At 38.1% G+C, this 21,380-nt stretch overlaps 3 protein-coding genes across 6 annotated transcripts in view; 1 reads left to right on the forward strand and 2 right to left on the reverse strand.

The window, feature by feature from the left end:
- CFAP96 (cilia and flagella associated protein 96) overlaps positions 1-1,063 on the reverse strand; it is a 127,831-nt gene extending 126,768 nt beyond the window's left edge. The window contains exon 1 of one of the 3 annotated variants that reach the window (XM_064477556.1): positions 904-1,063. The gene's annotated coding sequence lies outside the window, so the exon portion shown is untranslated. The remainder of the gene's footprint in view (positions 1-903) is intronic. The other 2 variants (XM_031440303.2, XM_031440301.2) reach the window with 2 other exon arrangements.
- A 300-nt stretch (positions 1,064-1,363) lies between these two features.
- Positions 1,364-18,364, forward strand: UFSP2 (UFM1 specific peptidase 2). The gene is made up of 12 exons (XM_010974576.3): positions 1,364-1,421; positions 4,023-4,101; positions 6,769-6,952; positions 7,034-7,100; positions 9,293-9,450; positions 10,067-10,259; positions 11,561-11,707; positions 14,319-14,483; positions 14,679-14,803; positions 16,223-16,299; positions 17,121-17,245; positions 18,198-18,364. The coding sequence occupies exons 1-12, from the start codon at positions 1,419-1,421 to the stop codon at positions 18,282-18,284; spliced, it is 1,410 nt and encodes a 469-aa protein (XP_010972878.1). The 5' UTR covers positions 1,364-1,418; the 3' UTR covers positions 18,285-18,364.
- ANKRD37 (ankyrin repeat domain 37) lies at positions 18,328-21,154 on the reverse strand. Of its 2 annotated transcripts, XM_010974575.3 has the most exons (5): positions 20,954-21,150; positions 20,582-20,734; positions 19,626-19,717; positions 18,910-19,113; positions 18,328-18,664 (listed from the first exon to the last, which is right to left on the reverse strand). In XM_010974575.3, coding segments are annotated over exons 1-5 (477 nt in total). In that variant the 5' UTR covers positions 20,981-21,150; the 3' UTR covers positions 18,328-18,663. The 2 variants fall into 2 exon arrangements, with proteins under 2 accessions (XP_010972877.1, XP_010972876.1); XM_010974574.3 differs by lacking the exon at positions 18,328-18,664 and having other exon boundaries at positions 18,906-19,113; positions 20,954-21,154.
- Positions 21,155-21,380: the final 226 nt, after the last annotated feature.

Consider the following 21,380-nt stretch of genomic DNA (forward strand, 5'->3'; position numbering starts at 1 on the left):
CCACTGTCCAACCTCAAAGGCTTTCTGTGCTGCTACAGGGGCTCAAATCCTTTAAATGGCTCGCAAAGCCACTATCACCCTCATCTGTCACCACGAGAACCCCCTCCCTGGCCCCTGGGCTCCAAACTGTCTTCTTTCAGTTCTCAAGTTGAGTTCTCTCCAGCCACAGGACTGTAGCACATGCTGTTTCACTTTAGGCAGGTACTTCACTGTGCTGACCCCCTTTCGTTTCCCAACTAATACTAATCCTTCTCATCTTTTAGCTCATTCCTCATTTCTTTAATTCCCTATATCATAGCGGCATGTACTTCTCTTACCAAGCCCTCGTCCTGGTTATCTAACGGGTTATTTTACTTGACTTAACAGCTGCTTTCCCCATCAAATTGTTGGCTTCAGGAAAGCAGGAACCATGGTGAGTTTGGTTCTTCCTTACCACAATGTTCCAGTGCACAACAAAGCGAGCCGTAGAGAGAAGAAAGGGGGGGGGGGGGAGAAAAAGGAGGAGGAAAGGAAAGTTCTTCCTTGACTTTTTCCACTACTTAACTTTTCTTGAGCAACATTTGCAAAACCATTCACTCATTTATCTAACACTTTGCAAACCCCTCCTCTGAGCAGGGCTCGCTGGTAAAAGCTAGGAAAAACTGAGAAAAGGCATAGATCCTGCCCCTTAGGGAGCTTACGCTCTGGGAGACAAGACATAATCAGGTATAAACACAGTAGAACATGGCAAGCTCCCTTCGAAAGGTAGGGACAATGTGCCGTTGTGGGGAGGGGGGTGAAGGAGGGGCATAAAACTTCTGTCTGAGGTGGTGAGGGAAACGATGTCCCATTAGGGAAAGGGGGGGCTCACAGTAGGTAGGTATACAAAGGACAACACCTTGGAGGCCGGGAAGGCCAAGTCACCTTTGAGTAGTGCACTCAATCGGACAACCGAGCTCAGATCATCCCAGCTCCAGCCCGAGTCCACCCAGCTGCAGGAGCGACCAGGCCCACGCGCCACGCAGCGCGAGCGTTTCCCGCGCTGGACCTCGCTGCGCAGCGCCGCCGCACGCTCCGCGCGTCGCGGGGATTCATTGTGCCGCGTTGCCTTGGCTACGGGAGAATCCATTCCGAGAACGCTACAGGAAGGTAGGTGGAAGGGTCCAATTCGCACCGAAGAACACACAGAAAGACGTAAGAAAGTATGTAGGATACGAATGACACAGTCAACAGAATTTACCGAATACGAGTTTTCTGCTTCCCGCCCCATTATCTACCCGCTAGAGGTGGCGTGGTGGTACGCTCCACTACGTATGCTGCAGGGCATGGTGGGATTGTAGTCGGCGTCCTCAAGCCCCGCCCCTAGGTGACGCCACTTCCGGGCCAGCCTCTTGAGCTGCGGGCGGACGTAGGCCTTGCGTCAGCGCCGCGTAGCAGGCATGGTGAGTACCCCAGTTCGCCTCCCACTCCAGCGTTTCCCTTCAGGCTTCGGTAGCCGCCACGAGTACGACTCCACAGCCCTTGAAAGAACTGGTTCTGCCGCGGCCCACCGTGGCAGCTGAGAACTCCGTGGTCTGGGCGGCCTTGTCCTCGGCCTCTTCCCGGAGGGCCACTACCCTGCACAGTTTTTGCACCCTAGCCCTCCGCTCTGCCGCGTTTGGATACGCGCTCCCTGCAGCTTCTCCTTGTGTATGCATTTTGAAAATGAGAGATTATTAGACGGTTTTGAAGGTTTTGAAGAAGGACTGGAACTGGGAAAGATATGAGTAACTTTCCAAATACCCTTTACCCTTAGCTCCTGTGATGTCACGCTCCGCTAGTTTCCTTCCTAATTGCTTAGCTAGGTTCTCCAATCCATATCCTAGATGTGTTTAGCGCTTTTCTTTACACCCTATACTTTCTCCAAAATTTGTATCTACAGCTTAGACGTTTGTTCTGAGCGCCAGATTCGCATATCTAATAGCTTATACCTCCACTTGTATAGCTCATATGTATCTCAGACGCAGTAAGTTCAAAACTGACTTACTCTTCCCACCTCCTCTCATCTCTCACCTGCTCTTCCTACAGTGATTCCCGTCTCAGTTCATTGCGCCACCATCCACCCCACCCTTGTTCACGCCAAAAACTTGGATGTCATCCTTGACGTTTCCCTCTTCTCAACTCCTGAACATCTGTTCAGCAATCAAATCCTATGGATTCTACTTCTAAATGGCTGTCACTTGTCACTGTCTCTGCTATAACCATCCTTATCTTTGCTACCCTCAGATCTAACCATCTGCCGTGGTGTCTAAAATGATCTTTTAAGTAGGCTTTCAGCAGTCTGAGCCCCTGCCTGGAAGGGACTCTTCCACCGCCACCCCTGTCTTTCTTTTGGAATCGTTCACACGCTTACCAACTTACCCTCAGATCTAAGCTTAAGTGTTATTTCTTCAGAGAGGATCTCAATTCAGAAGTCTAGGGGGTTTCTAGTGCTTTCACATATGATTTCTTATGGAACCTTCACAACAACCCTGTGAAGTTGTATATTTTTCCAGCTTTACAGAAGAAAAAACACACTTGAGTGATAAAATTTTGCAAACTCATACAGTAACAGTTAAATTTGCTCTTGCTTGTCTTGTTAACTTTCATTGTCATTAAACATTTTTTACTCAGATGAGTGAGTAGTATTTTGTATGATACTATTGTTCTTTATTTCTTATTGATAGTAGCTATTTAAGTGCTTTCTTTTTTCTTTTCTTTTCTTTTTTTTTTTTTTTTCACTATGAAGAACAATAGTATGGTAAGTGGACAGCAAGGAAGCTAAATTTGTCCTGAACTTTCTTGACTATTTCCTTAGTATAAATTCCAAGAAGTAGAATTAAGGCAAAGGGTATGGCCTTTCAACAGGTTACAACTTATGGAATAAATAAAAGCAGTCACCCTTTTAAAAATGTGATTTATAAATGAGAAAAACAGTAATGGTACCTGCTTTGTAATGTTCTGAGGATCAGAGTTAATACATGTTCAGTCATTTAGCATAGTGCCTTTTACTTTTTAAGAGCTCAGTAAATGTTAGTCCTTATCCATTTATTTCAAAACAGGGTTCTTACTGTGTAGTACGGTTCTTCAGCCTGTTTGGGATGTATTTTGAGATTCTAATGAAGTCTTTGACACCTCTTTCCAGACGTTCCTTTCCTCCTTCCCACCCCTCCCCTGCCAGCACAATGATACGTCTTTTGTTTTATGTCATCAACTACCTGAAACTCAGCATAGGGACCCAAACTAAGAACTGCTGATAGATTCCATTTTATAAGTGTTTTTTTTTCCCCTTTGTAAGTTGGAAGCATTTTCCTGTGCCATTCAATATTCTTGTAAAGCATGATTATTTATGGTTCTATAATTCATAATTATTTAATCAACCTCCTCTGCTGACATTTAGGTTAACACCCTTATACCTGAAACTTTGTGTGTTTTGCAGACTTCCTTAGAGTAAATTTTTTAAATGCAGAATTACTAGGTCAAGAATGTGAATATAAGACTTCTGAATCTTATTGCCACATCACCCTGTGAAGAGTTCTAAGAGTTTATGTTCCCCCATCAGTAATATATTAGTTTCCTCTCATTGTCTTGACTACCAATTTGTTATCATAATGTTCAATGTTCTTTACCATTGGTTTTTTAATGTCATTGTTAAACCCTATAATTGTTAGGATTATAATTTAGAAATATTGTCTTAGAGCTGTGCTCCTCACTGGCATGGGGGAGATTTTAAATATTCTTGTGCCTATATCCTCCTCATACCAATAATCAGAATCTCTGGGGGTGCAGCCCAGGTGTCAGTATCTTAGGCTCCTTGGGTGGTTTCAATGTGGAACAAAGGTAAAGAAGCCCTAATTTAGAATTTAGGGTATTTTGTTTTCCCTCCATAAGACAAGTATTAACTCACAAAATAATTTGAAGAGTCAAGGTTAATTAATGCCTTAACCTAAATTCAGTTAGATTCTAACTTATATGAGGATGAGTTGGTTTGTTTTACAATGGAATTTTTGTTTTATTTATCTTAGGTGATTTCAGAGACTATGGATATACTTTTCAGAATAAGAGGAGGCCTTGATCTAGCTTTTCAGCTAGCTACTGCTGATGGTAGGTCCACCATAAAACTTATTGATAACGAAATATACTGAGATTATCTCCATTTTGCAGATAGAACTGAGTGAAAGACAGGATGAATAAACTAAGATCACACAGTTAGTAAGTGATATAAATTGGGTTTAAATTTAGGTGCTTTATTCCAGTACCACCCCTCACCCATTCAGGTCTTCTGCACACATTAGAAAAAAGTGTCCCCTTTCTTAAGAAACTTTACTGCCTCTGGCAGAAAATTGTCACAATAAATATAAATATCCACAGTGAGCACAATGTAAACAAGGCACCCAGACTTGTACATTAAAGACTTGCAACTGTGCGTAATCCTGAGTCTCCAGAGCGCACTCTCTTGAATGTCGTGTTGTTTAGGAATGGTAGGCAAGCTCTAGGGAGAAAAATCAGCAGGGTTTGTTTAACCAGATTCTAGGATGTCTTCCTGTTTCTGATTGCCACCACTAATTGAGGTAAAGAATACCAGAGGAGGCAGATGAGGAGCTGTGTTGGAGGTGTGTTTCATTTGAGATGCCACAGTATGTCAGGTGCCCATTCCCAACAGGCATTTGGTAATTTGAGTCTGAAACTTAATGAGAATGGTCAGAATTGGAGATGGAGAACTTAATATCTCTTAAGGATGATAGTCAACACCTTGATGGTAAGTGAAATCACACATGAAAAGTATGATCAGTGGTGTCAGGAGCCACAGAGAAGTTCAGAGAGACAAGGAATAGAAAGTGTCAGAGTTCTTTGAAGGAGATCACCAGCTGACTGTTGTTTCTGGCCCCATGGAAAGAGGAAGGGAGAGAATGCAGAAAGTACTTCCTGACCCGTCCCTTCATACTAAAAGATATTCTCAATCTTAGTCCACATTCCAGTCCCCACTCCCAGAGCAATTAAAAGTAAGTCCCTAGGACAGAGACTCAGGCATCAGTAAACTTTTTAGGTGATTCTCTATTGTGCTATCAAGATGAGAATCATTTTACAAGGACTAAATCAAACTCATTTTTAAGCCCCTCTTGTTAGTAAAGTAGAGTTGTTCCCTAATATGTAGCTTGTGTGGATAAAGCCTTATAGTCACAACTTAATATAAATTGAAGTTATAATTTGCTATGAAGTTACTGCAAAGTATAATTGATTTATTAATCAACAGCTATAATGATGTAATTTCAAATGTAAACAAGGGCTGCAGATACTTTCTACCTAGTAAGCTACATGTATGAGCTTGTCCCCTGACTTGGTAGATTTCCTCCTCCTGTATCAAACCCCTTCAAATACTCAGTGTCAGGGAATTATTAATGAGGAAATATAGAGGAAAGAGGTACCTAACTTTAAAGACATCACAATTGTTTTAGATTACTTTACCTCATGGTCCTTCAGAGATAAGGTAATCCAGGAATTATGTTTGTTTTTTGTAGTGCAGCTAAAAACCATTAAATTTGGCTTTCTGAATGTATCAGGATGTCTTTAAATTTGTTTTGTGTAAGTAATCTTTTCTCTACCACCAGTGTGTTTATTTATCAAGCTATCTATGTCATAGTTAAATATCTTAACCACAGGGTTACACATGGTTAGGAGTATAAAGCTAGGACAAGTATATAAGTATTGTCTTTTTCTTCAGATATATCTTCTTAAAAGTTTTGACTTTGGGTCCATGAAAATGTTTTACATATTCAAAAAAATCATGTCAAGAGAAAATACTAGAAAATAAAGTCAAAGAAATATCAAGTTGATGACATACCACACAGAGAATAGAATTGGGACTTGAGAGCACAGTACTTTGAACAGTCTTAGTGGGATGTAGTCCAAGGAAGAAAAGAACTACAAAGAAATTTAAATTTCATTCAACAGTTTTATTGCTATAAATAATATGGTATTTTGAAAGTAACGGGAATCCTCATGCATTGCTGGTGGGAATATAAAATAGTGCAGCTCCTTTAGAAAACAGTTTGGCAGTTCCTCAAATAGTTAAACAGAGTCACCTTGTAGCTCTGCTTGTAGGTGATCACCTAACAGAAATGAAAACATATATTGACACAATAATTCAGGCACAGGTGTTCATAGCATTACTCATGATTATCAAAAAATAGAAACAACCCAAATGTGTATCAGCTTATGAATGGATAAACAAAATGTGTTATATTCATGCAGTGGAATATTATTCAGCCACATAAAGTGGTGAAGTACTGATTCTTGCTATGGATGAATTCACAATATGGATGAATCCTGAAAATTTTATGCTGAGTGAAAGAAATGAGACACAAAAGGCCATATAATGTGTGATTCCATTTATATGAAATGTCCAGAAATAGGCAGACCTGTAGAGACCAAAAGGAGGTTAGTGATTGCCATGGGTGAGTGTAGGGAAGTGGGGAGTGACCCCTGGTAAGTCCTGGGTTTCTTTTGGGGTGATGAAGTGTTCTAGGATTAGATAGTGATGATTGTAAAAAGCAACTAAATTGTACACATTAAAAGAATGAATTTTATGGTCTGTGAATTTTATCTCAGTTTTTAAAAAGTGGCAAAAAATTTTTTCATAATTATGGAACCTGGGGAATGGATATTTGGGAATCAGTTTTACTGTGCTCTACTTCTGTGTGTTTGGAAGAATTAATGTTAAAAAGTTAAAATTTTTTCTTATTAACTTCTATTAATATTCTTTTAACTTAGAAATTTTTGTCAAGAAAGCACTAAAACATGTGTTGAGTGACCTGTCAACCAAGCTTTCTTCAAATGCGCTTGTGTTCAGAATTGGCCACAGCTCAGTGTATATATGGCCTAACAGTGACATGAACACCATTCCAGGAGAACTGACTGATAGTTCTGCTTGTAAGAACATAATGCGATTTATTCAGTGAGTATGCTTGAAGACTGCTAGAATTATTTTCACAGCATCATTTCATATTTTAAACATCTTTGTGTATTAAAAATTTAGATTTGAACAGGAAGAAGATACAAAACGAAAATTCATGAAGAAGAAAGACAGAAAGTTGTCAGACACGGTAAGCAAATCACTTGTCTTCTTAGCGGTAAAAATTTAAATCCTATAATTTGGAATCAAGTGAGATCTTAGAAATTACTTAACCCAACTCTCTTATTTTTTTATAGATCAGATTATTCAGATCTACAAAGATTAAATGACTTGCCAGAGGTTCTATCTCTGTTTCACATATCTAAACACTTTTCCCATGATAATACATATCTTAAATGAGTTTTTTAGATGCTTTCTTTGTTCCCACAAAAAAAAAACAGTTTGAGTACGTTTACAAATTATGTAAAGATTAAAAGGAATCATTCTGAAACATGACAGTGACACATTATGCTATATAAGATAGTAAATAATAAATGATTTACTTTTCTTCACACTGTTTTTGTTCTGTTGATTTTTGAACCAATGCTGTTGAGTATCTGCCATGTGCCACAAACTTTGCCAGATATTGGAGATATAAAATGGAGCTGCTACTTCAAGGCAGGAAGTTGTATACAGTTAATATGGCTGTCGTGTTTTTCCAGACTGATAGGTAAAATAGGGTGGACATGAAGTTGGAGATGTGGGCAGGGACCACTCAGGAGAAGCCGAGCTAAACCAGTAGCTGTGGTCATAGAGAAGAGGGAATGGATGCAAGAGATATTTGGGCAGTAAAATGTATTGTACTTGGAAGTTAATTGGATGTGGGATGACCAGCTTCTTGCTTGGGTAAAGATGGGAGATGAGGAAGACATGAGGTCAGTTTTGGTCATGTTATGTTTGAGACATCAGGGAGGTGTCCCCATGAACTGTTAGATTTATAAATGTGGAGTGTACAAAGAAGCTGTGGGCCGTAGATAAGGATTTGAGAATTACCAGCAGTTGGAACGTGACATTTTGAGGGATACAGGTCGGTTATTTTGTAGACTGTTCCTCAGCTTGGGTTAGGGTTTGTTTTAGGCTTCCTCATGACAGATTGAGGTTGTCATTGTTGGTAGGAATTCCACAGACGTGTCCTCCTCAGCACATCTTAGGAAAGAGGCATGTGCTGTTTGTTCTGATATTGGTTGGTGGTACTTTGGTCACTTAGTGTGGTATCCCCCAGTTCTCTCCACTATGAGGTGCTACTTTTTCCCTTTATAATTAATAAGTATCTTGCGGGCAGATGCTTTGAGTGTATGTATGTATCATATTTCTTATCAAATTTTTACCTACCACCCTACCATCGATAGATAATTTTTGCCAGAAACTACCATTAATCTGATGGTTGCAAAGTGATGATTTTTCTAAGTCTGTTGTTTCCTTATACATTTATTACATGACATTATACTGTGAGGAAGAGCTTTTCCTTTTCCCCATTTATTATCTGCGTGGAAGCATGGATTCTTACGCAATGAGTTATAATCTGTTACTATCATTGTTTTGATGTTCACATTTCCTAAAATTTGGCCAGTAGAAACTTCAGGCTGGCTCCAGTGTCCTCTTGGCACTGTTTTTGAGTACTTCCTTCTTCCTTCCACAAAATGTTCCAGGCTTATCATGTACTTTCCCTGTTCCAGCTCAGGAATCAGCCATTTCTCCAAGGAGCACACACATGTGTACATACATACTACACATGTGTAACACACAGATATAACACACGCATCCTTATTTACCTGTGTAAATCATATTTATAACTCCAGTGCTGTTTCAGCATCACACAATTCCTTGCCTTTTCCCAGGGAGAAACCTGGCTTCCAGTACTCTTAATATTTTGCTAAATTTGTTTAACCTACCAAAAGTATCTTTAGAAATATTTTTCCATACCACTGTCAAAATCAAACCTACTAATAGAGTTCAGTATTTGTTTATAGTTCTTTATGTCTTCAGACCAGGGGTATACAGTCAGTGGACCTTTTTTAGTTCCTTCAGTTTGTGATTATTTTATCCTGTTCATTTGATTTTCTTCTTTTTAAGTCTTTACAAAAGTATAGAGAATAGTGTAATGAACACTGATGATCCTATCCCAACTTTAACGGTTATAAATACATCATCAGTCTTCACTCCTCACTCACTCTACACCTCTCCTCAGATAATTTTGAAGCCGAGAAAAACTTTTCTTTAAGATAAGATTTGTGCTTTTAAACAGTTTACCATAATATAGCTTATATGATCTTTACAAAGTCCTTTTATTTACCTTTTATATTATTGTTCAGTGTGCTGTAAACGAACTGTTTGTCTTTACAGCATCAGATAGTAAATATAGATCTTATGCTGGAAATGTCAACCCCTCTGGCAGCCGTAACGCCCATCATTGAAAGAGAAAGCGGAGGGCACCACTATGTTAATATGACTTTACCAGTCGATGTGGTTGTGTCTGTTGCTCCAGAAGAAACATGGGGAAAGTAAGCATTTTATAATACTACTGCCACATTTAAATAAGGACCCTCCCCTGAAGTAATCGGAGCCCATTTTTAAGTATCATATAGGCAAACCAGGGTTGCTGGTGATGTTTTTACTATGATTTATTCCTTGTTTATTTTTAAACTAAAAACTATCCAGTAATTAAGTGTTTATTGGAGGAAGTAGAGTAATATGCAAAACCTGTAAGGTTTTCCCTTTATCTACACAAAGAAAACTTATAGTTTATTTAACATTTAACTTTGCATTATTTAGAACTTCCTTTAATAAACCTGGTCCAGTTAAGGGGATTTTTTTTGTTTTTATTTTTTGGGGGAGTTTTTTTGTTTTTGACTTTTTTAAATTTTTTTTTTTTTGAGGTGGGAAGTAATTAGGTTTATTTATTTATTCACTTAATGGAGGTGCTGGAGACTGAACCCAGAACCTTGTGCATGCTAAGCATACACTCTAGCAATTGGGCTATACCCTCCCCACAAGGGGTTTTTTTGGGTTTTTTGCTTGTTTGTTTTTTACTATATTAGGGATATATTCACTCAATGCTTTCATGTATCATAACCACTGTAACTTTTGCTAATGCACTTGTATATTTTTCCCCTACAGGGTTCGTAAACTTCTAGTTGATGCAATTCATAATCAACTAACTGATCTGGAAAAATGCATTTTGAAACACATGAAAGGAACATCTATTGTGGTCCCTGAACCATTGCACTTTTTATTACCAGGGGGAAAGAATCTTGTAACAATTTCATATCCATCAGGAATTCCAGATGGTCAGCTGCAGGCCTATAGAAAGGTGAAACCAGTTCATTTATTCTTAGAAAAAACATGGCTGTAGTTCATTTTGTATTCAATTATATGTTTCTAATAAATGGAAATTATTTCATGATTTAATTTTAAAATGTGGACACAGACTGTTTGTTTTACATCTTATTTAATTTCTGTTCTCATGTAACTTTTTAAAGTATTATTAATGAAAAAATATGCTAAACCATATGTAACAATTTCATATGTTTAGTATAGCTCATACGTTATTTTTCTGTAATGAAATTTGGACATGAAAAGATGCTTACTTGCCTAGAGCAGCTGATGAGTATAATGTAATAAATTCCTTTTTCCTTCCATTACTTGCGGATTTGTGAAAGAGACAAGATTACAGTTAGAGCAGGGAAATTAGGATTTATGCTGATTCTAATTAGGATTTGTAGTAATAGTCCATCTTCTACCTCCCAGGATTATTTGGGTTTTATTAGAGGCATTTTAAAGAAAACATGATCAGCATTTAAAGAAATGAGATTTACTGGCAAAATGACTGGTTTGGGAGTATGTATTTTTGATGTGTGGCCTTGTCTGGCACCCATCAAATTATACCTTGGGAACATCTTCCCAATCTCTGTCCCTGAAAAGAGGTGTAACACTGTACCTCTCTCTAAGTGCTAGATTAATTGATTTGCAGGGGCAGCAGTTACACAAGCTGATGATCGTATTCAAACTGCTAGAATAGATAGAAGATACCAAAAAAAAGTCAGACTTTTCAAGGTGTCTGTTACATATTTGTATACACTCAGGAATATATTGCCTTTTAAACATGTATGTGTATTTTTATTTTGATGTCATATTAATTGGTTTCATACCACCAATTTCTACTCTGTAATTCAATCAGTACGCCTTATATTTGTCAAGTATTCTAAGCATGATTTTTTTAAATACTTTGATATAATTGTATCATTGTTAATTACAATTGACTCATTTACAAGTCTGTTTCAAAACCAGTCTTTAGCCTGGATGTATTTTAACAGACTGGGTTATAAAAAATAATTTTAAAACATCTCAGTTCCCTCACTCTAACAAATTATTTTCACTTTTCTATATTCCCTTCCACTTTCTATCCATATACATAAACAAAAATAAATCTTTTTTAGTTTTAGTTTGAATCTCACCCTCTTTCACCATAGTTAAGTTGTGTGTTTGATGACTTTTGTAATTAATATATAGTAAATTTTCTCTGTGTCATATCTTTAGTTTGAGTTTATTTACTGACTAGGAATCTATGTCATTTAACTTCTTTTCTCTCCTGTTGATTTTTATTTCATTCAGGAGTTGCATGATCTCTTCAGTCTGCCTCATGACAGACCTTATTTCAAAAGGGCTAATGCTTACCACTTTCCAGATGAACCATACAAAGATGGCTACATTAGAAATCCGCATGGTTACCTCAATCCACCTAACGTAGAGACTGGTATGGTGAGTTTAATAATTACATATGGGAGTCAGTTAATCGTTACTGTCATTAGTTGTTTTTTGCTTATACTGTCATTAGTTGTTTTTGTTTTTGATTCATAATGTGTGTCATCCCTAGAACATAATTTCCCACTCGTTTCTTTTAATGATCGTGAGTAAAAGAGCAGTAATTCACAGTGATCTAAAAAGGTTGGGAATAGATTCTGTTCCTTAATTAATTCTGTTCCTTAATTTCTTTAAAGGCTTATCCAATTTTACTTTTATTCTGAAGCTGAGAAATCATGCTAACTAGGGGCCTGTTTCTACCCCACTGACACTGTAGGCGAAAGCTAGTAAAGTCCTGTGTTTCCTGTACCACATGTACCTAGTTGGAGGGGGTAGATCTTTTCACCAAAGGTAGCTCAGAAAAGGAGCGGGAGGGAAGGGATCCCTTAAGGATGCATGTAGGCCAGTAGGAGAGGGTCTCATGAGTAACCAGGAATAGAAATTGTACAGCTGCGCTTCTTAGCACAAAGCAGCCCTGTGACTGGCAGCTGCCTCAGACTCAAGGCTTACATTGACTCCTGAAGTACTTCTCAGGTTTCTGTGTGTGTGCTTTTGATCCTGACTGGCCTGTTCCTTCCCTTTATCTTTTCTCAGCCTCATCTTCTGTTTCCTCGTTGTTTCAGCTTGGTGTAACCTTTCCTGCTTTCCCTCTTGCTGCTCGTTGTATGCGTGTTTCAGCTTCATTCCTTGCGCTTGCTGCCTGATTTCCCCTTGTACCTCTCAATTCAAATTCCCAAAAGAGAAAACTTGATTGGCCCATCTTGTCATGGCATTTATTCAGTACCTGCTGAGACTCCAGGTGCTTTGTAAGGAAATCTTAAGAATTAAAAATGAATGTATGATACAGCATCGACCCTAGGGCAGTTAGGGGCCCACTTCCGGTTCTGGCCAGCAGCGTGCGCTTGGGGCGGCAGCTGCACCTGCAAGAGCTCTGGGCAGACCAGCTTCCCACAGAAGGGCCCTGACTGAGGACTCACCGTTACTCATATACAGATGAGTCCTTAGTCCACAGTTGAGTGATCTTAAATGATTTCACTTACTTTGCTTATATGGGAGGAAATCTTGAGAGACTATTCCTGGTTGAAAGTCTTGTTCTGTTACAGTCACAGAGTCAGAATAGGAAATAGAAAACTTAGAGTTTCTGACAAACAACATAACTCTTGATGGTTTTTTAGTAGATTATTACGTAACTCTTCTCTCAGATTATATTTGAAACTCTTCTAGGGTAGATATTATATCATAGATTCATTTTTAATTCCTAATAATTCTTTTCTAAGCACCTGGACACTCAGAAGGTACTGAATAAGTGCTGATTGATTTTGCACAATGAAATGGGTTCATGATCTGTATGACAAAAATACAGGAAGCATTTATGTTTTCTTAATATTTGTTGTATGACATTTAATACATACATGTAACATACATGTAAATTATAAAGCGTAGTAAAGAAATGAAATACTGCAGAGCTCCCTACCCAATTTAAGAACTAGAGTATGACCAGTCTGACTGCGTGCTCCTTCCTTATCCTTCCTCTGCCTCCCCACACCCCAGGAGGAACTATTATACTGAGTTTTGTGTTCATCATTCACTTCCTTTTTTTTTTTAATGGTTTCACCATATATGTATATATTCTCTAAACAGTTTAGCTTTTAGTTTTACTTGCTTTTGAGTTTTACAGAAATGGTGTCATTCTGTGCATACTCTTCTACAACTTGTTTTTTCACTCAATATTATGTATCTAAGATTTATCCATGGTATTGTGGCTAACTGTAGTTCAGTTATCTTTACTGCTGAATAATATACATTTGTATGATTTTTCCCCCAGGTTTTTTGCTATTTAGACAACCCTGCTGTGAACATTACTGTATATGTCTCTTGTTACACATGTGCAACAACGTCAACATTTTGCTATATTTGCTTCATTTCTCCTTTTTTAGTTGTTGTATGTTTGGTGGGGGGCAGTAATTAGGTTTCTATTTATTTTAATGGAGGTGCTGGGGATTGAACCCAGGACCTCTTGCATGATAAACATACACTCTACCACTGAACTATACCCTCCTCCCCAAGCTATACCCTCCCCCCATTTCTCCTTCATTTTTGCCCCTTGAGTGTTTTCAAAGAAAATTATTACAGGCATCATGCTATTTACTCTTAATTCCTTTAGTACAAATCTCCAAACAATATTAGATTTGCATTCATGAGATAAACCTAGTTTGGTTATGATTCATTATTATTTTTTATTCTCTGCTGGATTTAGTTTGTTAGTATTTTGTTCAGTTTTTGCATCTATGTTCATGAATGGTATTCTCTTATAATTTAGTTTTCTCATATTGTCACTTTTATATCATTGATATACTGGCTCACTGAAAGAGTCAGGGAGTGTTAACTCTTTTTTAAAAAATTTTTATAAGGAGCCAAAGTCACAGTCTAGCTCTGAGAACAGTAGACACGACTCAGGTATTTTTTATATATATAATGTAATTATATATATAGATGTATCTTACGTATATATCTTAAATATATGTCTACCTTAAGTTGATATTTTACCCTGTTTCTTCTTTTTATATAGACGCACGTGGTCCAGGGCACGTATGCTTACCACCATTACATGCAGGATCGGATCGATGACAGTGGCTGGGGCTGCGCTTATCGCTCTCTGCAGACCATCTGCTCCTGGTTCAGACACCAGGGATACACAGAGAGATCCATTCCAACACACAGAGAAATTCAGCAGGTACAGAACATGCCATTTTGAATTATAATCAATTGTACATTTTATTAGCCCTTAAAGTACCATATAATGATTATTCATACTACCTCATGGTACAGACTTATTTCTGCTTTGAAGAAAAACAATATACTGCCCTGAACATAATTTTTAATAGCTGTCTTGTGTATGGATTTTTTTTGTATCTTTAAATACACAAAGGCGCTAGTTGATGCTGGGGACAAGCCAGCGGCATTTGTCGGATCTCGGCAGTGGATTGGCTCCATCGAGGTGCAGCTGGTACTGAACCAGCTTATCGGTGTAACTTCAAAAATACTGTTTGTCAGGTAAGGACACTTCCAGAAATTTGAGAAATCATTTCAAAGTGGATTTGTCATTTTCATTAAAAAAGAAAAATTGCATCTTTTCCCCACGTTTGTTTTCACTCTTTTCTCTTCTTCCGCGTTGCCTCGTTGCTTTATAACCCTCATTTTTCTAACCCTAATTTTTTGGGGGATTATTTTTAAGAAGGTGTTTGGGTTTATGAGTAAACTTTGTGATATCTGCTTGTCTGGCCTAGACGCAGTTTTAGTCTAGAAGAGGAAAACGTAGAAATATGTCAACTTTGAGTAAGTTACAGGAAGTCTAGTTTTTTAATGCTTAAATCATTAGAGTCTTGAAAGGAAGAAATCAAATGTTGATCTGTGACTGACCTTTTTGTTTATCTCCTGCTCTTTTTCTTACTAAGATTTTTAATAAACTAATAATGTGTCCAAATAACACATTCATTTTATCTTTTCCAGTATATTTTAATTATAATTCTAATAATAAACTATGAGCAAATATTAAATAAGGTTGATTTCTGTGACCATCACTAGCTTTCCTTATTTATGAGCTTGTTTTAAGTCCGTTTTCTGTCACAACCTTGATAACCATAGTGTCACTGTCCCTATTGTCTTAAGTGCTTTAATACATCTGATTTCACAGTTGCAATTTGGATTGGCTGTGGAAGTCAGCACTAACAAGTGATAAGTTAAGTAGTGATAAATTAAGTAATGATTAAAAAGTGAAAGTTTGGGCCCATTAAAACAGTGTTTATACTCTACTTACAAAGCAAGGGCTAAGGGTTAGCACCACCTGGCACCTCCATTCTAAAAAAAAAAAAATCTTCCTTCATCTGGTCATCTTTCTCTTCTCAAAACGAAAAATTGGATGACATTGAAATATTTCCTAAAAATATGTTGTACTTGAAAACATTTTGCAGTTTTCACATTGGCTGCACAGACATAGTTTGCTTTAGTCCTGAAATCTCCTGTCATGTAGGAGATTTTTGGTCCAGGTACTACTGGTCTCATTTAAAGATGAGGAAATACAGACTCAGAGTCTGACAGCGAGAAGACAAGGACCTAGCACTTACAAGTCATTCTTCTGAATTTAAGTCCACCCATAAGAGCCCCTGGGCATCAGAGTGACCATGGTGCCCACTTTAAATCTCACGTTAAAAATCCAGGACCTTCTTTATGCAGTTCCAGAAGCGAAGAATCAAGGTCTTCTTTCCTAGCACATTTAGTGGCCTTAAATTTTTAGAGAGGTTGTATTGCTTTCAATTGCTGTCTCAGTCAGTTCCCTACCACTTAATTTTATTTAAATTTATAGTGTTTTTTTAATAACCAAAAAAGAAACCAAAAAGATAGAAAACATTAGCTCTCAAGCTCATTATTTGACCTTAGACATAGTTCATCTGACAGAAAATGGTTTCCTTTTAGCCAAGGTTCTGAAATGGCCTGTCAGGGACGGGAACTGGCTAATCATTTCCAGAGTGAAGGAACTCCAGTAATGATCGGTAAGGTGTTTTGGACATCTTGGGTTCTTTTGATTATCATTAACTTAAATATTTAATGGCACATAAAATCATGCATTTTTAAACATTTTAAAATTAGCTTTTACACCATACCTACAGACCTCTGGGTATTTATTTTAAATTTTCCAAGGTGGCTGGAAAGTTACAAAAGTAAAGGCTAAGAAGAAAAGTGATAACTGTGTTCAGATACTTAAAGAGTTGAGAGCAGAGTGGAAAAGAAGCATAAGTGAGGGTTGTCATTAACTTGGCTGGCTACGTGGTGTTATGCACATTGTTTAACCTCTGGACTTTATTTGTAAAGTAAAAGGATTAGACTAGCTAAAGAGTCACGGTTCCATGAGGAATAGGAGTTCCCCTGGGATGACAGAAGGCAGACTAAGACTGGTGTATAAGAAATGCAGGTAGACGGATTTCAGCAGAATATCAGAAAGTACTGAATGAGCAGGTGGGCTGCACCTTTGGAGGTATTCACAGCAGAGGCAGCATTGCCCACAGTGGTGCCTGTTACTCTGTTGGAAGGAGTTAGACACTCTGTGGCCTTTTTTTTTTTTTTTTTACAGTTTAGGTAATTTTATGAATATAGCAGTGGAATATAAACCTTGTATAATTATAGATATGATTGTATCTTTTCTATCTTAAAGATGCAATTTTATATTTTCAGAGTTTATTTGACATTGTATGTGGCCTTTTACAGTGTAGGCTAGTTTTTAATGCTCTGATAGGCAAAATAATCTTCTAAAATTGGAATTGAATGGGAAGTTGAGATTAATATGTGCCTTTTCATGTCATATTTCCTCCTATAGGGGGAGGAGTTTTGGCCCACACAATACTAGGAGTTGCATGGAATGAGATTACAGGGCAGATAAAATTTCTGATTTTAGATCCGCATTATACAGGTGCTGAAGATCTCCAAGTTATTTTGGAAAAGGTAAGTATTCATTTAACACAGGTTTAGTTACAAAGCACAGAACCCAGAACAAAAGGATAGCAAACTGGCAACTAACAGAAAGATGGATTATAAACTGAGGGCAGTGATCCTCACTGTAAGGAGGTATTCTAAGGGTATGATGAGTGACTCTCTCTCTAGATAGGAAAAAAGAACTAAAGTAAACTGTGAGAGACAAAATTTAGGTTAGATTTATAAAGGCTTTTTCAGTCATTAAACTCAGTAATGGAACACAAAATTCATAAATGTATTTTTTGGACTTTTTTATAGCTTTGCATTAAAAAAATATAGTAAGGTCTAGCAATGCTTTGAAATAGAGTGGAATATATAGCCTTTATAATTTTAGAATTAAACCAGAAATTAGCTAAGCAGTGTGCTGGACATTGTGAAGGCTTGACCACTTTTAATTTATTTACATATAACTTAATTTCATTCTATAAAGGATTTGAATTTGAGACAGATTTAAGAGTCTTTGTTGATGTTTAAACTACTAGTTAAAGGAGGTAGTTAAGTTAATTTACAGGCAACTAATTCTCACATATGGTAGCTTCAGTACTAAATCATTAGTAGTCTTGTATGGACAGATGCCAATTAAACTTCACCTGACATCATCGGCCAGAATTGTAAAACCATACATCTTAGAACCAATAAAATGTGATAGTAACAGTATGATAATGAAGCTTTTCTCTTTTGTATGATTTCTATGATTAAGTACTATAGAATTTTAAAACATTTAATTATATCTTACGTGGACCCAAATAAGCTATTTTTCTATGCTTTATAGGAATTCAGATCTTTATATAATACTTTATATAAGTATTAAGAGTCTTATTCCAAGATTCTGCTGACAGAGCAGGATTGTAAAATGTTACAATTTCAGTTATGTAGTCCTATAATTTTGTAAAAGATTTTTCTCTCCCTTCTCCCAAACTAGGGCTGGTGTGGATGGAAGGGCCCAGACTTTTGGAACAAGGATGCTTACTATAACTTATGTCTTCCCCAGCGACCAAATATTATTTAAAATATCTTGGACTCAAAAGACTGCAGTAAAGTTATATAATAAATTTGTTGATAAAGAATAAATTTAATTTCAAATTAAAACCTGGGTATAGTTTGATGGTTTCTATGTTTTTTTCCAAAGGTTGTAAATTTTGCATAAAGAAAAGAATTTATTCTTGAGACATTCCTTTAATAAATTAAAAGACAAAGCACGCACAACCAAAAAATTATAGGCATGTAAATACATGTATTCTTCAACGTTATCTTCGCTTAGAAGAAAGTTTTCTCCTTCTTAGAAGGAGTTTGACACACTGACAAGCCAAAATCCATAGGCTGTAGCTGAGCAGCAGATCCGCATGAAGTGAAAACCTTCTTCACACCTCTTCATAACCAATACGACATCTGTTGTTAAAAAAATACTAACATTAAAAACTTTTTTAAAAAGGTTTCCTCCCCAACCTTCCACCGTGCAGGACAGATTTTGGTCTCTAGAATCTAGTAGTAGTAACTGCAACCAGTATGAAAGTGTGTTAATGAGAATGAAAAGATATACTAGAAATAAGACTGCCAATATTTAAATGAAATGATAAATCCTGTGCTGATTAAGAGATCCTTGAGGGAGCAAGAAGAAATTACGACTTACTTACCAACACTTCCTTTTCCCATTTGTATTTTCTTCACTCCCAAAACTTCGTTTCTGTCTGAGCACTGGAACACAATGATCTTTATTGGACTGTTCACTTGATTTTATTGTCTGCATGCCTTTAATTGTTGTAAGAAACTTGGCACATTCTGGAAATCCACATGACCAAGCAAGATCTTCAGCTGTTTGCCCATTCTTATTACATAAACTGAATTTAAGACAAAAAATGAGTTAAGTAACAGCTGACAATTGCTTAGCCTTTTTTTGTATCTTCCTAAAAAAGGCACTTTGGGCTCATACAAATGTTGGTTGCAGAACAGAAGAGGTAAAGGGAGAATAGAGGAATTCCATTTTTGCTCATTATTATATCCTCAATGACTAGCACAGAGTGGGCATCTTTAGAATGAATGAACCAGCATTCTGTGTTCAATACATTGAATAGCTACGAAAAGGAAATCAATAAGAACTTCTATAGAATGGATTTGCTAAATCAAAACTAAGATGTAACACTGCTGTAATGTATGAAAAGAATTGCACTTAATTGCTTAGGATCCATTTTTTATTTACTTGAATAGTATCAGATATTATTAACAGCTTAAGTTAACATTCAAATAACACTATCAATTAGCCATTTTTAAAAGCACATGTAATTAAGCTGCAGGAGTCTGGTTAGTTTAAACCAAGAAAGTACAAATTTGAAGCCAGTAATTTCATACTTACTCAATTTGGGCGTCACTGGCTACAAGCAGGCTGAGGCATTCCATGCTTCCAACTTTTGCTGCCTTGTGTAGTGGAGCTTCTCCAAAAACATCCTTACAGATAAGATGGCACATTTTAGTCTCTACCCAAAATACTTTCTTTTGAAAGTTGGTAGGTGAAGTCTATTGTTTGAGAAAGCTATTTGAGGAAGACAAAACTGCAGTGTACTGGACTGAATTTTTTAATTTTTTAAATAAAGTTCACTTGGTACCCTATTAAATACAAAGTTGTCATTAATGAAAACGTGCAGCCACAGCTACATACGTTAAGTTTTAAGTAAATAAAAGCATAATAGAATTCTACAGAAGTAAAAAAAAAAAAAAACTTTTAAAATTAACCATACTTTTAATATTCAATGGAAGGTGCAAACTACCCTAAGAAAGCTCTGTAAATTATATTGGTTGTCAGCATGCCTCACAAGTAGTATTTCAGCTGCTATCCTGAGACTTTTAATTTGGTAGTGGAGCAACTGTTACTTTGGCAATGAGCTGCAGACCTTGGAAACGCTGTCCAGTGTAGTAGCCGGCAGTCATACATATGGCTAATGAGCACCTGAAATGTGGCTAGTCTAAACTAAAATGTGCTGTAAATGTAAAATACACACCCGATTGAGAACACACATCAAAATAAAATGTAAAGTACCTATCAGTAACTGTTACACTGGTTACATATTGAAATGACAATATTTTGGATTAATTGGGTTAAGTTACTAAAACTAATTTCATGTTTTGCTTTAGTTCATTAATGTGTCTACTAGAAGTTTTTAAGTTACAAACGTTCTCAAATTTCTGTTGGACATCGTTGCGACAGTCATGTTTGTAACAACTGAAAGGACTGGATATCTTGGCGTCTACGAAATGTTTGTGTGGATCTAGGGTGGAAGGGAGGGTTGCACACAGCAACAGTTACCTAGTTACCTGTTGATTGAGGTCAGCTCCCGCCTGCAGCTGCCAGAGAAGAAAGCAAGCAAGGCCGCCACCTGCGGCCAAGTGGACAGGCGACTGCTCGCAGGGATCTGGGGGTGCGTTGACGGAGGCCCCGGTCTCCAGCAGATGCTTCAGACTATCCACCTGCGAGAAAAGAACAGCTCCAGCACCCCTCTCACCTTTGTCCAGGCTCATGCCCTCCCAGGGCTTAAAATCTTCACCCCACTCTAAAAACCTTCCAACTCCGAAGAGGCTTGACTCGGCAGCGCCCAGTGGTCAGTCCACCATCACCCTAGCTAGAGCTCCGACCCCACAGACATCCGGACGCTTAAGCCTGCAGGACAAAAGCGTCCCAAGTCTCACCTCTGGGTTGCAATCGAGCAACAGCATTTCCCCCCTGAAGTAGAGAACAGGAGTCCTTGGAAGGAGAGCAGAGCGGTTGGGCACTCGCTGCAGACCGGCAGGAAAAAGTGCGCAGGCCGCCCAAGAGCAGAATTTTAAAGATCGCCAGGGCGAGCGGGCCAGTCCCTCCCCGCCGCGCCCCAGCTCTGGCTGAGCTCCAGCAGCCCAACCCTTGGCTGCCGGGCCTTTCCCCGCCCAGCGGCCGCCGCACGTACGCAAACACTAGCACGTGCAACCGGGAATCGAAGAGGCCGGCGGGGAGTGAGGAGGAGGAGACAGCGCGGATCCGCCAGCTGATTGGCCGGGGGGGGGGGGGGCGTGCCTGGTCCGCCCACCTAGGGGCGGGGCCCTGGGCGACCCCACGGAGCCCCAGTGGGCGTGCGCCGGG

This window comes from Camelus dromedarius, chromosome 22 (genome assembly GCF_036321535.1).
Source record: "Camelus dromedarius isolate mCamDro1 chromosome 22, mCamDro1.pat, whole genome shotgun sequence".
NCBI lineage: Eukaryota > Metazoa > Chordata > Mammalia > Artiodactyla > Camelidae > Camelus > Camelus dromedarius.